Raw genomic sequence first — 12,955 nt, 5'->3', positions numbered from 1 at the left:
GTTAATTGGAAGTCAACAATGACAAACAGAAGTTTCAGTAATATCAGATAAAGGCAGTCCAAAAACACGGTCAATGCTAGGCCTTCAAATAAACATTGCAACAAATGCTCAGATTTGTTATAGCCGACTTGTGTAGGTTAACTGTAAAATGAACTGGGTATGTTAAAGATGGGATGAAATACATAACAGCATTAGATAGGGCCTGCTGTATGAAAATGAGGGTGATTGTTGATTTGATGTAATATCACAAAAGGGAAATGCTCTTTTAAGATTCTGGGGTGCTCTGGCAAGAGCTTGTTGGGAAAACTGAGTGGGGGATGTGTATGTTAAACCAAGGTCAGGTAGGGCCTACATGAGGCTGTGCTCTGTCTTTTCTGTTCTCCTTATACACCACAGACTGGAAGTCCAGTCAGAGTCATGTTTCACCGTTATCTAACATGGCCCCGACCACCTCTCCACCCCCCCTGTCCAACAGAGGAGCAGCTTCGTTGTTGCACGGACCGCTACAGGAGATCATTCCTAACCACAGGCAATAACACTCTTTAACACGTCATAACTGGGTGTAGATAAGACTTCAGACACTAACACACACAAGTGCAACTTGCACAATTGGTTTATATTCATTTTAGACTATTTAGGCAGTTGCACATTTTGTGCCCATCATGTATATATTAAAATATTGTTCTTCATTGTATTCCTAATATGATTTCATGGATATTGTAGTGTATTCTATCCTAGTGTTCATTTATATTTATATTCTGTTCTGTGTGAAGATTTGCTGCTGTAACACTATAATTCCCATTTTGTGGGATCAATACATATCTATCTTAATTCAGAAACTCATAATGATGGCATTATGACTAAATGACTGACTAAACATATTCCAGAAAAAAATATTTTTATAATAGCCTATATATTTAAACATTAAAAAAAATCCTAGAACTGTATTCCAAAGGGGATGTAAAGACTTTATCCTGAAACTAGACTGAAAACGTCAGGTAGCTGTGAACTAAAGTAAGAACAATAAAGCTTGATTTTAGAAAATACCTGCAACACAAAAACTGTTAAAGAACTTATGTGTTATTACATGAGTTTATCATAATTTAGGTCCACTAATTTAAGAACTTAATGTTATTATAATAAATGTTAAACAAAAGTCAGGTACATGAGACTGTAAAGCTTCACCCTGAACCAGAAGTAGAAAACTACTCTAGAGGCAGGAAGACACGAAGGATATAACAAAAACATGGAAACATAATCATCAAAAGAAAAGAACGGGTACGTTTTGAAACATAATGTGGGCGGGGCTGCTGGTTTGGCCCGCCCACGAAACGTTGGCGCCATCTGTCCTCCTTACGTCCGCAGATAAGATGTAAAACCAGGCGGCTTGCAGGACCCTCAACTCATTCGTTTCTAACGATCCGACATCGAACTGATCTCACAATGAGGAAGGGGCAAGGGAGGCAAAGGACTCGGTAAGGAGGCGCCAAGCGTCACCGTAAAGTTCTCCGTGATAACATCCAGGGAATCACCAAACCGCCATCCGCCGTCTGGCTCGCCGCGGCGGAGTGAAGCGGATCTCCGGTCTGATCTACGAGAGGACCCGCGTGTGCTGAAGGTCTTCCTGGAGAACGTGATCCGGGACGCCGTCACCTACACCGAGCACGCCAAGAGGAAGACGGTGGACCGCCATGGATGTGGTCTACGCCCTGAAGAGGCAGGGTCGCACCTGTACGGCTTCGGAGGATAAACTACAAAACCAGCCTAGAAACTACAAAACCAACGGCTCTTTTAAGAGCCACCCACTTCTTCTGAAGACACGTCCTTTATTTTAGAAATGATGCGACCTGACTTAATAAAACGTGTTAAAATACAACATTTTATATCCCTATCTAATAAAAAAAGGCCCCCTAGTGTTCTATAGTAGCCTGTGTAAGTAAACAAAATCAAGGATTTTATTTTCATTTGCCTCTCAATAAGGCAAGGCCGCTTTATTTGTATAGCACATTTAGCAATATGGCAATTTAAAGTGTTTTACATTAAATCAGTTAAACACATAAAACACAAGAACAACAGTTCAGAATCATAAGCATTAAAAAAACGATAAAACATCTGAATATATATGGTATTGTATGGCCCATACATTAAAATGTTATTCAATTGTAGGGTAGTGTCACGCTTAGGACCTATTTTGTTTTTTCTTAATATCTGACACTCATACAAACAGAAAGTAGCCTAGATAAAGATTTATACTAAGATGTAGTAGGATCCAGTCAAAAACACTCTATAGTTGATGAATAGGCTGACATCAAAATCCCGTAGGCTAAAGTCTGTTGATGTCCTGAAACACAGCACAATAAAAAGGCTTCCCTGATGTCTTGATACAGTGACCTTGTGCATTCACCTGTAGTTGTGTTGTGTTAACCTTTCTATTTTGGAAAGTTTACTTAATAAACATTTCAAGACAATTTACTTATGTTCCGTTAATAATAAGCGTCTGGATGATAAACCGACGCCATAGCTTAGCTTCCCCCAAAACCACCATAAGTAAGGTCGATGGTGTTGGTTGGTATTCTTTTAAAGATTAATACATGAAAATATGACGTGCTTCAGAAAGAAAACAGAAAACAAAGGAGGCAGAGTGAATGAAAGACTCCATGCCCTGGATGCATATTATCTTAAATGCACATTAGCACTGTTTGTTTCATGGGTCTAAGTTTTGTAATTTGTTGTATTTGCTTTGTTGTTATGTAGCCTATTGAAGGCATATTTCTAAATTCTAATTTGTGATTCTGAAAACGCTCACTTTGTGTTGGCGCATGCTCAGTCTCAGTCACAAACTCAGCCAATCCTGTGCGAGTAACAGCACAGTCTCATTTGCATGAGGTGCAAATAAATTAGGCGTCCGGACCGGATTAGGGTATCTGTTGTAGGAACTCTGAACCGAAGGAAGATGCCTGCAGAAGCCACCGTCAAAGCGCCCAAGAAGGGCTCCAAGAAAGCCGTGACCAAGACCGCCGCTAAGGGCGGCAAGAAGAGGAGAAAGAGCAGGAAGGAGAGCTACGCCATCTACGTGTACAAGGTGCTGAAGCAGGTCCACCCCGACACCGGCATCTCGTCCAAGGCCATGGGCATCATGAACTCGTTCGTGAGCGACATCTTCGAGCGCATCGCCGGCGAGGCCTCCCGTCTGGCGCACTACAACAAGCGCTCCACCATCACCTCCAGGGAGATCCAGACCGCCGTGAGGCTGCTGCTGCCCGGGGAGCTGGCCAAGCACGCCGTGTCCGAGGGCACCAAGGCCGTCACCAAGTACACCAGCTCCAAGTAAACCATCTCGCTGCTGTAATCTACCAAACCAACGGCTCTTTTAAGAGCCACCCACTTCACCTTAAAGAGAAATGTTTCACTCGTGTGCTTGGAGACATGTATCGTTTTCTATGCTTCGTTGTTACTGTATATTTACAGTGAATGGAGTATTGTGTATAGTTATACCTTACAACTTCAACTGTGGGTCAGAGAGAATCTTCTGTATGTCTGGATCATATTGCAGAAATGACATTAAGGTGGTCTTACTTCAACGTGTATTCTACAATAAAAGCCCCATTAAAATTACATAAATGTAGCCCACAAATTCCTTTTGGTAACACTCACTACAGCACATTTACTCCTTGTAGACTATCTGTAGCTGTGACCAGTGTACCCAATGTATACAAGGAGCCTGATGAGTCACGTGACACGGCAACTTGAAGACACTGGTTTTGTTTTTAGTCGGAGCCTGAGGGCTCAGTGTGAGCCAAGTTTCACAAGATTTAACTATGTATCTTTTGTTTAAATCTACTAAACATTTATTTATTTATTTATTTTTGTCATGCATTATGGATATCAAATTACAACCAGCAACAGGTGGAGCACCAGCGACTCCACCCTGAGAGACTGTTATCCTGTAAAAGGAATGAGAAGTGGACTTGGGACTGCTCAACATTAATATACATTTGGTCATTTTTAAAGCACACACACACACACAATTCTGGCTCTATGCTTAAGCCCTTTGATGGTTCTGACGGCGAAAGTTCAGCACAAGGACCATAAGAAAGACCAACGGGACACTCAAGGGCTCATCAACCAGCTGGTCTCCCAAAACGCTGGCTTGGAGGAAGAGAAATTAAAAATCCTGACGGCTCTACGGTCAGAGAGGACAATTCGGAAAAATGCCAAAAAGGAGAATAAAATTAAATGTTTGAATCTCTTAGAAAAAATCTGGAGGCAGAGAAGAAAATCTCCCTTTCTGCCAAAGTTCACTGGAGTGGAGAGTTTAACAGGATCGTGGGAGTCTTCAAACAGGAGCAAGAGAAGATCAGAGAGACCCAGGAGAACAGGTTTAATGAAATACTTTCAGCCATGCAGGGCCAGAACTTGATCACCATGGACGCGAAGCTCCGAACTCTGGCAGAGGACAGTGAGAGAAAGGTGAGCCAGGTCATCCGGGAAAAGGATGAGCTGATACACAAAATAACGGAGGAAAACACGGCTCTAGAGGTCAAGTATTTGGAGAGCAATGCCGAGCTCATGGAGAAGGAGAGGCGGATCATCCAGAGCGAGGCAGAAGGGGGAATAAAACTCACTGCTCTGAAAGATGAAATGAGCGAGAGCTGGCTGCAAAGGAGGAGAGCTTTCAGACCCGCAGCAGCTGGAGAGAGAGAACAGAGAAAAGGATGGAACCAACATTCGAGCCACATTAAGAATGATTTCAAGTCTTACAAGAGCAAATCTATGCTCTTCGGCAACAGACCCACGACCTCCAGGAGTTGTGAGAAGATGACAGAAGAGGAGGAGGAGGGAGTAGACTGAGAAAGAGAGCCAAATGGAAAATAAAATTCAAATCCTCATTAGCTCAAAACTCTGAGCTTCAGGTCAGTCTCTACGGCCTCCAGGAGCTGGCTCAGAAAACAGACAAGGAGAAGGCCAGGATGAGAAGGAGGAGGAGGGGGAAGGCGAGAAGGAGGCGGAGCAGAGCCTGAAAAAGGAGAGGAAAAAGGCAAAGGAGCGAGAGGAAAAACAGGAGGAAAATAGGAAGCGAGAGAAGGAAGAATTGAAAAGACAAAAGAAGGAAAAAGAGGAGATGGAGAAACGAGTCAAGAAAGAGAGGAAGGAGCAGGAAAAGAGAGAGAAGGAGGGATTAAAAAGACAGAAGAAAGAAAAGGAGGCAAGAGTGACAGAAGAGGAGCAGGAGGAGAGAGGATTAACATCATCAACCTTTCTCTCCTCTCCACCTTGATCAATCCCCCCCCAATCCAAGACCGGGTGACCCGGTTGCCCCCCCCGCCCCCTCAGACCAGGTGATCTGGTTCTTAAAATTCTTAAAATAAATATTTTAAATAAATCTCTTATGGTGCATTGTCTTTTGAAATGGGTTCAATGAAAACACGTCTACCGTGAACACCTGACCGCCAAGGTTTCTCATGTTTAAGAGAAATCTCCATATATATGCCAAACCTCTCTGAATGATTGTATGTGAAAAGGTCAGAACAATGGATTACAGATCTACAAATTATAGAGTATTTTAACTCAAAGAAATAATTAACCATCTTTTTAACCAAGCAGTGCAATGAATTACAGCATTTTAACTTAGTTAAATGTATCTTTTAACCTATGTATCCTCATTCAGTGTATTCAAAATATCCCAGTTACAGTCAGAGCCAGGGTTGTGTAGGCTACAGCAGAAAAGAGAATATTAACCTGTGTTTGGAGACCTATCACGTCAAATCAAACCAAAAAGAAGCTGTTGAAGTCATTATGAGAAACCTCAAAATAGTAACTCTTAAAATAATGAGATAGTATCCTGCACTAACCCGTTATTTTGAAGAAGTAGATAGTTTCAGAATCAGAATCTCTTAGAAAGTGGCTTCCATAGACCGACATTATCATCTGAAGCTTTAAGTGTCATATTTTCCAACATATTTGCAATCCCACTTTTCCTTTATATTTCTAATAATTGGTATATTGTGTACAGCAGAAGAGAAGAAGAAGAGAGAGAAATTAACCTGTGGTTGGAGGCCCATCATGTTGAATCCATCATGGTAAGGATCAATGCAGCGGATAAACCTGTCAGCCTTCACACCCAGCACCCAGTGTGTTTACCACCGCTGAAAACTCCCCCATTTTAAACTAAATAAAACCCATTAATGCAGTGATTTCACTTTAATTATATCATCACACGTCTCTGCTTACTTGCACATCACTGTAACATGTAATTCACATTACTTTTAGATATGTTTAAAGACAAAATGTGAGGAAAACTCGCTGCGAGTAGTCCAAAACGACGGTGTCTCCGAAAGGTTTGAAGCCTCCTGTAATCAAATAAACGAGTCCTCGTCACCAGACATGAGCTCAGTGTGAAGGGGAGAAGGTTTTCTCTCCGCTACAACAACTCTTGTTCTTTAAAACGTTTCCCTTCTATGCATTTTATCCCCAAATTGTCAGAGAGAAAACACAAAGTTGCCGCCACATTTTCAGCAGGGCAGCGGAGCGGCTGTGGGTTGACTCTCCACGGTTCTCATGGGCTTTATATAACTCCCGCCTCGCGCCGGAGCTGAACACAGCAGACTGAAACTCGACAGAGAAACACTCAGACATGGCAGAAGAAGCTCCAGCAGTTCCCGCGGCGAAAGCCCCGGCCAAAGCCCCCAAGAAGAAGGCCGCTCCCCGGGCAAAGAGCGACGGACCCTCCCTCCCGAAGCTCATCCTCGACGCCGTGACCGAGGCCAAGGACCGTAAAGGCACCTCGCTTCCGGCCATCAAAAAGACGCTGGCCACCAAAGGCATCGACCTGGAGAAGGCCAACAAGCGCATCAACACCGCGGTGAAGAAGCTGGTGACCGACGGAAAGCTGGTCCAGAACAAAGGCATCGGCGCATCCGGGTCTTTCAAGCTCCCCAAGGCCCAGACCACAGCCGCCAAGCCCGGCAAGAAAGCCCCCGTTAAAGTGAAGAAACCCGCCGCCAAGTCCCCGCAAAAGAAAACAGCAGCTAAGAAAACACCAGTGAAGAAGACTGCCGCCAAGAAAACCGCCGCTAAGAAACCAGCAGCCAAGAAACCAGCAGCCAAGAAGTCTCCTGTGAAGAAAGCGGCCAAAAAGCCAGCAGCGAAGTCTACTCCCAAGAAGGCTGCCCCTAAAAAGGTCGCGAAGAAGAAGAACCCCCGTGAAGAAGGCTCCGGCAAAAAAGAAAGCTGCAGCGAAGAAGTCCAAGAAGTGAAGTGGCTCTTTAATCTGCACTCGGTGCACCAAAAGGCTCTTTTAAGAGCCACCACAGGCTCACGAGAGAGCTGTTTTCCTACATCATCATGTCTGGTTTCTAGTTTTCAATCAAACACGTTGATCTAAAAATATGCTAATGAAGACTAATGTATTTGTAGTTAAATTAATGCAACATTTTCAAAGAGCAACCTAATGAGAAACATTTCCCGCCCGAGTCCTTCAGTGCTTATCTCCTGATCAGCAAAGATGGCGCTATAACACACAAGTTAGTAACACTACATCTTCTGAGTTTAGCCGCAGATTCAAGCAAGATTTCTCCTTTCATTGTTTTATTTATTAAAAACATGTTGTTCTACATGAAATATTATTGTTTAAGAAAAATATATTTGCTGTTAATATTATTACTATACTACATTTTCCAACTTAAAAATGTGAATATAACATTATTTATATGTATAATATATTATATGATTATTTAAATGAATGCATGGGTCTACATTCAAAAGAGAAGCATCATCTATTTTTGGGTTTTTGACCCTGTGAATGCTGGTTTCATCACCTTCATACTCAATGGATCTTTTTCGGATTGTAAATCCCATTATGACACACACCTTTTAGATTTTGAATATATTGCGGTCCCATTGAGATTAATCCTGTTTTTCTAGAGAGACAAGAAAGGCAACGACATACATTTGAAACCAGTTAATATTATTGTAATATTCAAAAGGAGAAAACAAATTATAATTGAACCTCTGTTTAATCAATTGAACACCTGATTCCCTGATTGTGTTTCAGATCGTGTGATCTCAGTGGGACATTTATTTAACACGGAGGTAAAACAATTAGGCTAAAACATTTACAAAATAAGAAAAGAAACCTGTGTAACGGTGTAGTCAGGTGTGTTTCAACGTCCACTTAGACAACTGGTGTTTTGACATGTTGTTTTAAACCGGGATTGGTTACTTAAACAGATTACAAAGAAATTAACTATAATAATCCCAGAATACACATGAAAATGTGTAATACAATGATTCATAAATAAATTGTACAGATTTTTACAAATTAAATAAAATCTAAACCTGAAAGTTATTTGTAATGCTTAGTAAAACCTGAGAGAAATCAGAGGCAGAAGAAAGTAAGTAAAATATTGTTTAGTTTTTCTAAGTTAAGTTTTTCTGTTTCAACCTATAGTCTATATGTTTTAACATTGATACAGCTGCTGTTTGAATTTTACTTTGTCCAATAGATGCGTAGCTACAGCCCGCGTGTCTCCCGGTCTGGACCAATCAGCGCCGCCCTGGCTCCGGCAGTTCCTTTATAAAGCCGCTGCTCAGCCCGAGCAGTATTCTTTCTTGATCTGTGAACACAGAGAAGACAGAGGAACTAAAATGGCAAGAACCAAGCAGACCGCCCGTAAGTCCACCGGAGGCAAAGCCCCCAGGAAGCAGCTGGCCACCAAGGCAGCCCGGAAGAGCGCCCCGGCCACCGGCGGCGTGAAGAAGCCTCACCGTTACAGGCCCGGTACCGTGGCTCTGAGGGAGACCGTCGCTACCAGAAGTCCACGGAGCTGCTGATCCGCAAGCTGCCCTTCAGCGCCTGGTGAGAGAGATCGCTCAGGACTTCAAGACCGACCTGCGCTTCCAGAGCTCCGCCGTCATGGCTCTGCAGGAGGCCAGCGAGGCCTACCTGGTCGGCCTGTTCGAGGACACCAACCTGTGCGCCATCCACGCCAAGAGGGTCACCATCATGCCCAAAGACATCCAGCTGGCCCGACGCATCCGCGGAGAGAGGGCTTAGACTGGCTGCTGCTCCACACACACCACAAAGGCTCTTTTAAGAGCCACCTAATCATCCTCAAAGAGTATTCTTATTCTGTTTTAAAGGGCACAATCTGTAGCCTCGGCTACTTTATATGAATTTTGACACTTAAACGCTTAATTAAATTTACAAAAAAGGAAATATTTGTATAACGTGATGTGAGAGCTCTCCTCAGAGCAACATTTTTCTGTAACGCTACTATCTGACGTTAAGTATTATTCTAAACCTGTTTTATATGATAAAAACAAACCTATACGCTTAATATAATTTACAGAAAAGAAATACATAACGTTATCTGAATATGTTGAAAACCATATGTACTCATTTTCTCCAAATCTGTTGTCTATAACCAAGCTGTATGGTAAGCTACCTGTGCAGACACAACACAACAACCGATGTATATTGCAATATTATAATGTTCATCTGCACTGCTGACTGTTACTATAGTAACGACTGTTTACATCTGCATCTTTTGCACTACTTACCTTTTGCACTACTTACATTTCATTTGCACTGCTGAGTTGTTTATATTTACAGTACCATTGTTTACATTTACATCCGCACTACCGTACTTTAACTGTAATATGCAATTACTTTCCACCGCACTTTAATTCGGATAGTTTCTGCCCAAACTTTACCTTATTTCATTAGATATAGCTGTTTGCACATATCTGTAAAAAATTTGCAAATTATGTAATCCATCAAATTCCTAGCTGTAAATCTTGCTCACAATACCGTTATCTATATTTGTATTCATAGGACAAACCCATCTGTAAAACTCTGTTTATAATAGTATTCTTTTCTATATTTATTCATTACATATCCATGTCTTGCACTTACGGAACCATTGTATATCCTGCACTACTGCTATTGCACTTCTGGTTAGACCCAAACTGCATTTCGTTGCCCTGTACTGTACATGTGTAATGACAATAAAGTTGAATCTAATCTCATCTAATCTAATATTGCTTACCGCATAGGCGTCAAGAAGACAACTAAAGATGTATGTATTAAAATAAATATATGCGCCCGCCATGGATGATACCGAGAGCTTCGGACTATAATGGCAATTTACCGGTAATACACGGGCATTTGTAGTTTTAAACGTTGATAACAGCTGCTGGATGCCATGCATGACAATACTAGAATGTGTGCATATTCACTGCGTACTGCTGGGAATAATATTAACAGTTTCAAAATGACTTAATCACAATAGGCTTAGACGAACGTAAATAACGGAATTTAGTGTATGACATTGCTGACTGGAGGAGTGATACAGTATACTTATATAGTAGTATATCACGATTGACTTGTATAATTAACAGGAATTGTCTTAGTTGGATGGGGTGGCTCTTAAAAGAGCGTTGGTTTGGTTGGAGCCGGTCCGGGGTATACTCTTGGCGGGCTTCTCGGTCTTCTTGGGCAGCAGGACGGCCTGGAGGGGCAGCACGCCGCCCTGAGCGATGGTCACTCCGCCGAGCAGATGTGAGCTCCTCGTCGTTGCGGACCGCCAGCTGCAGGTGGCGGGGGATGATCGGGTCTTCTTGTTTCGTCGCGGGCAGCGTTCCAGCCAGCTCCAGGATCCAGCGGTCAGATACTCCAGCACAGCCGCCGTAGACGGGGCGCCGGCTCCCACGCGCTGAGAGTAGCCCTTACGGAGCAGCTGTGAACACGGCCGACGGGAAACTGGAGCCGGCACGGGAGGGAGGAGCGGGTCTTCGCCTTAGCTCTGGCCCTTTCCGCTGTCTTACTCGTCCAGACATTTTCGTGTTTCTTGTATACGTGAGTATAAGAAATTGAACTCCTGCTGCCCTGAACCGGCATATATATACGTAGCTGCTTTGTGATTGGTCCGCGTGAGCGTAAGTCTGATCGTCCAATCAGAGAAGAGATCGGTCAAGTTGCTGTATTCACAACAAGACTACGTTTTCACTGCACGGAATTTCAAAATAAAGCGTTGCAGATTAAACCGGATGTCAATTAATTACCCCATCATCATCATCATCATCATTTGCCTTCGTAGATTGTTTTTTTGTGGCAGGTTCAAGAGTAGGCCTACGTCGCAATTATGTAAACACAAACACACCTTAAATATAAACATTACATTTCTATTTGCACTAGTCTGGCCTCCTGTATTCCATCATCAGGGAAACAACTCTCAGTATCATAACCAACAGAAAACATAATGTTTAAACTTGCAACTAACAGAACATAATGTATTGTAGATAATAATTGTGTTTTACATAATTATGTATCTCTCTCTCTGTATTTTGACTAGTCTCCTGAGACCCCCAGGGGCTACCAAGTGCTTCCAGTGGATCCGCAGCCAAAGGGGAATATTTAATCTTCTCTATAATTTCTTCCATAGTTGTCAGTCTAGGGGTCCTTGACGTGAGAAACATCTCTTAATACATCCATGGAAAAAGTTTGGGAACTTAAACAATCACGTTTTGAATGCCGGGGTGAATTTAGATTACTATGATGTTATAAATTGTACAAGTGTAAAATGTACAAAGCACATCTGAGTTCAAATCCTAGTTTCTGTCATCGAAGCATTTGTCAGTGTTTTACTCAGGGACACGTTGACATGTGGCAGGATGATGCTGACAAATACAGTAATTGTCCCTCGCTGAACACCGGAGTAACTCATCGCTTAGTAGTTTGCGTCATTGGGACCGTTTAAAACACCAGCGTACACAATCGCTCAGACTAACTAACTGATTGAGGCGCGGTATAGCAGCAACTCCCTCGCTCTGCAAGGTAAAATGTCTTGTTTCCCAAAAAGGAGTCTGGTGGCTTGGAACAGAGCAGAGAACTTCAGTTTCCCAACTGGGAAATAAATAAAATTTAGATAAACTAATTAGTTTAGGCTAATATAAAAGTGAATTACGAGAAGAAGAAGAATTACTCAATAGTTTTTGGACACATCACTAACCTAATAATCACATTTCATTTCAGTTTAATTTTTGGAAAACTCCCTGCTCATAGACACTCTGCACCCGCCCCCCCCCTACAGTTCTACACGTACATTAGTTTTCCTCAACGCTAAAACACTTAATGCCATAAGCTGAAAACAGGTTCTCAGTTGCTAACTTTACTAGTTGTGCAGTCCTTTAATACCAAGTTTAAGTAAGATTAAAAATACACTTCTCCTTGAGAGCTATATGTTTGTAACAATGTGTTTATTTATTGGGGCATTATTTACTAACTGTTTAACAATATATAAACCTTCCATTCTTTTCAAATGCACAGCAAAACTAAATAGAAAACGGTACTTGTATCCAAGCACATAAGTGAAACAACTCTTTAAGGGGAAGTGGGTGGCTCTTAAAAGAGCCGTTGGTTTGGTAGATTATAGCAGCGAGCAGGTCTACTTGGAGCTGGTGTACTTGGTGACGGCCTTGGTGCCCTCGGACACGGCGTGCTTGGCCAGCTCCCCGGGCAGCAGCAGCCTCACGGCGGTCTGGATCTCCCTGGAGGTGATGGTGGAGCGCTTGTTGTAGTGCGCCAGACGGGAGGCCTCGCCGGCGATGCGCTCGAAGATGTCGCTCACGAACGAGTCATGAGCCCATGGCCTTGGAGGAGATGCCGGTGTCGGGGTGGACCTGCTTCAGCACCTTACACGTAGATGGCGTAGCTCTCCTTCCTGCTCTTTCTCCTCTTTCTTGCCGCCCTTAGCGGCGGTCTTGGTCACGGCTTTCTTGGAGCCCTTCTTGGGCGCTTTCACGGTGGCTTCTGCAGGCATCTTCGCGCGGGTTCAGAGTTTCTACAACAGATAACTAGAACGGTACGGACACCTAATTTATTTGCACCTGATGCAAATGAGACTGTGCTGTGCTCGCACAGGATTGGTCGTCTTCATAGCGGGACTGCGCATGC

At 42.9% G+C, this 12,955-nt stretch overlaps 1 protein-coding gene and 5 pseudogenes across 1 annotated transcript; 4 read left to right on the top strand and 2 right to left on the bottom strand.

Moving 5' to 3' along the window:
- The first annotated feature begins 437 nt into the window (after positions 1-437).
- On the top strand, positions 438-1,750 carry LOC116681744 (histone H4-like; annotated as a pseudogene).
- Positions 1,751-2,917: 1,167 nt separating this feature from the next.
- LOC116681747 (histone H2B) lies at positions 2,918-3,382 on the top strand. The gene has a single exon (XM_032509672.1). It carries the CDS (start codon positions 2,954-2,956, stop codon positions 3,329-3,331), a length of 378 nt encoding a protein of 125 aa, XP_032365563.1. The 5' UTR covers positions 2,918-2,953; the 3' UTR covers positions 3,332-3,382.
- Positions 3,383-6,279: 2,897 nt separating this feature from the next.
- On the top strand, positions 6,280-7,310 carry LOC116681745 (histone H1-like; annotated as a pseudogene).
- A 1,206-nt stretch (positions 7,311-8,516) lies between these two features.
- Positions 8,517-9,182, top strand: LOC116681746 (histone H3-like; annotated as a pseudogene).
- A 1,227-nt stretch (positions 9,183-10,409) lies between these two features.
- LOC116681748 (histone H2A-like) lies at positions 10,410-10,900 on the bottom strand (annotated as a pseudogene).
- A 1,425-nt stretch (positions 10,901-12,325) lies between these two features.
- Positions 12,326-12,837, bottom strand: LOC116681749 (histone H2B-like; annotated as a pseudogene).
- Between the last annotated feature and the right edge of the window lie 118 nt (positions 12,838-12,955).

Source organism: Etheostoma spectabile, unplaced genomic scaffold (genome assembly GCF_008692095.1).
Source record: "Etheostoma spectabile isolate EspeVRDwgs_2016 unplaced genomic scaffold, UIUC_Espe_1.0 scaffold00018708, whole genome shotgun sequence".
Taxonomy (NCBI): Eukaryota; Metazoa; Chordata; class Actinopteri; order Perciformes; family Percidae; genus Etheostoma; species Etheostoma spectabile.
This window is presented reverse-complemented; position numbering and strand designations above follow the sequence as displayed.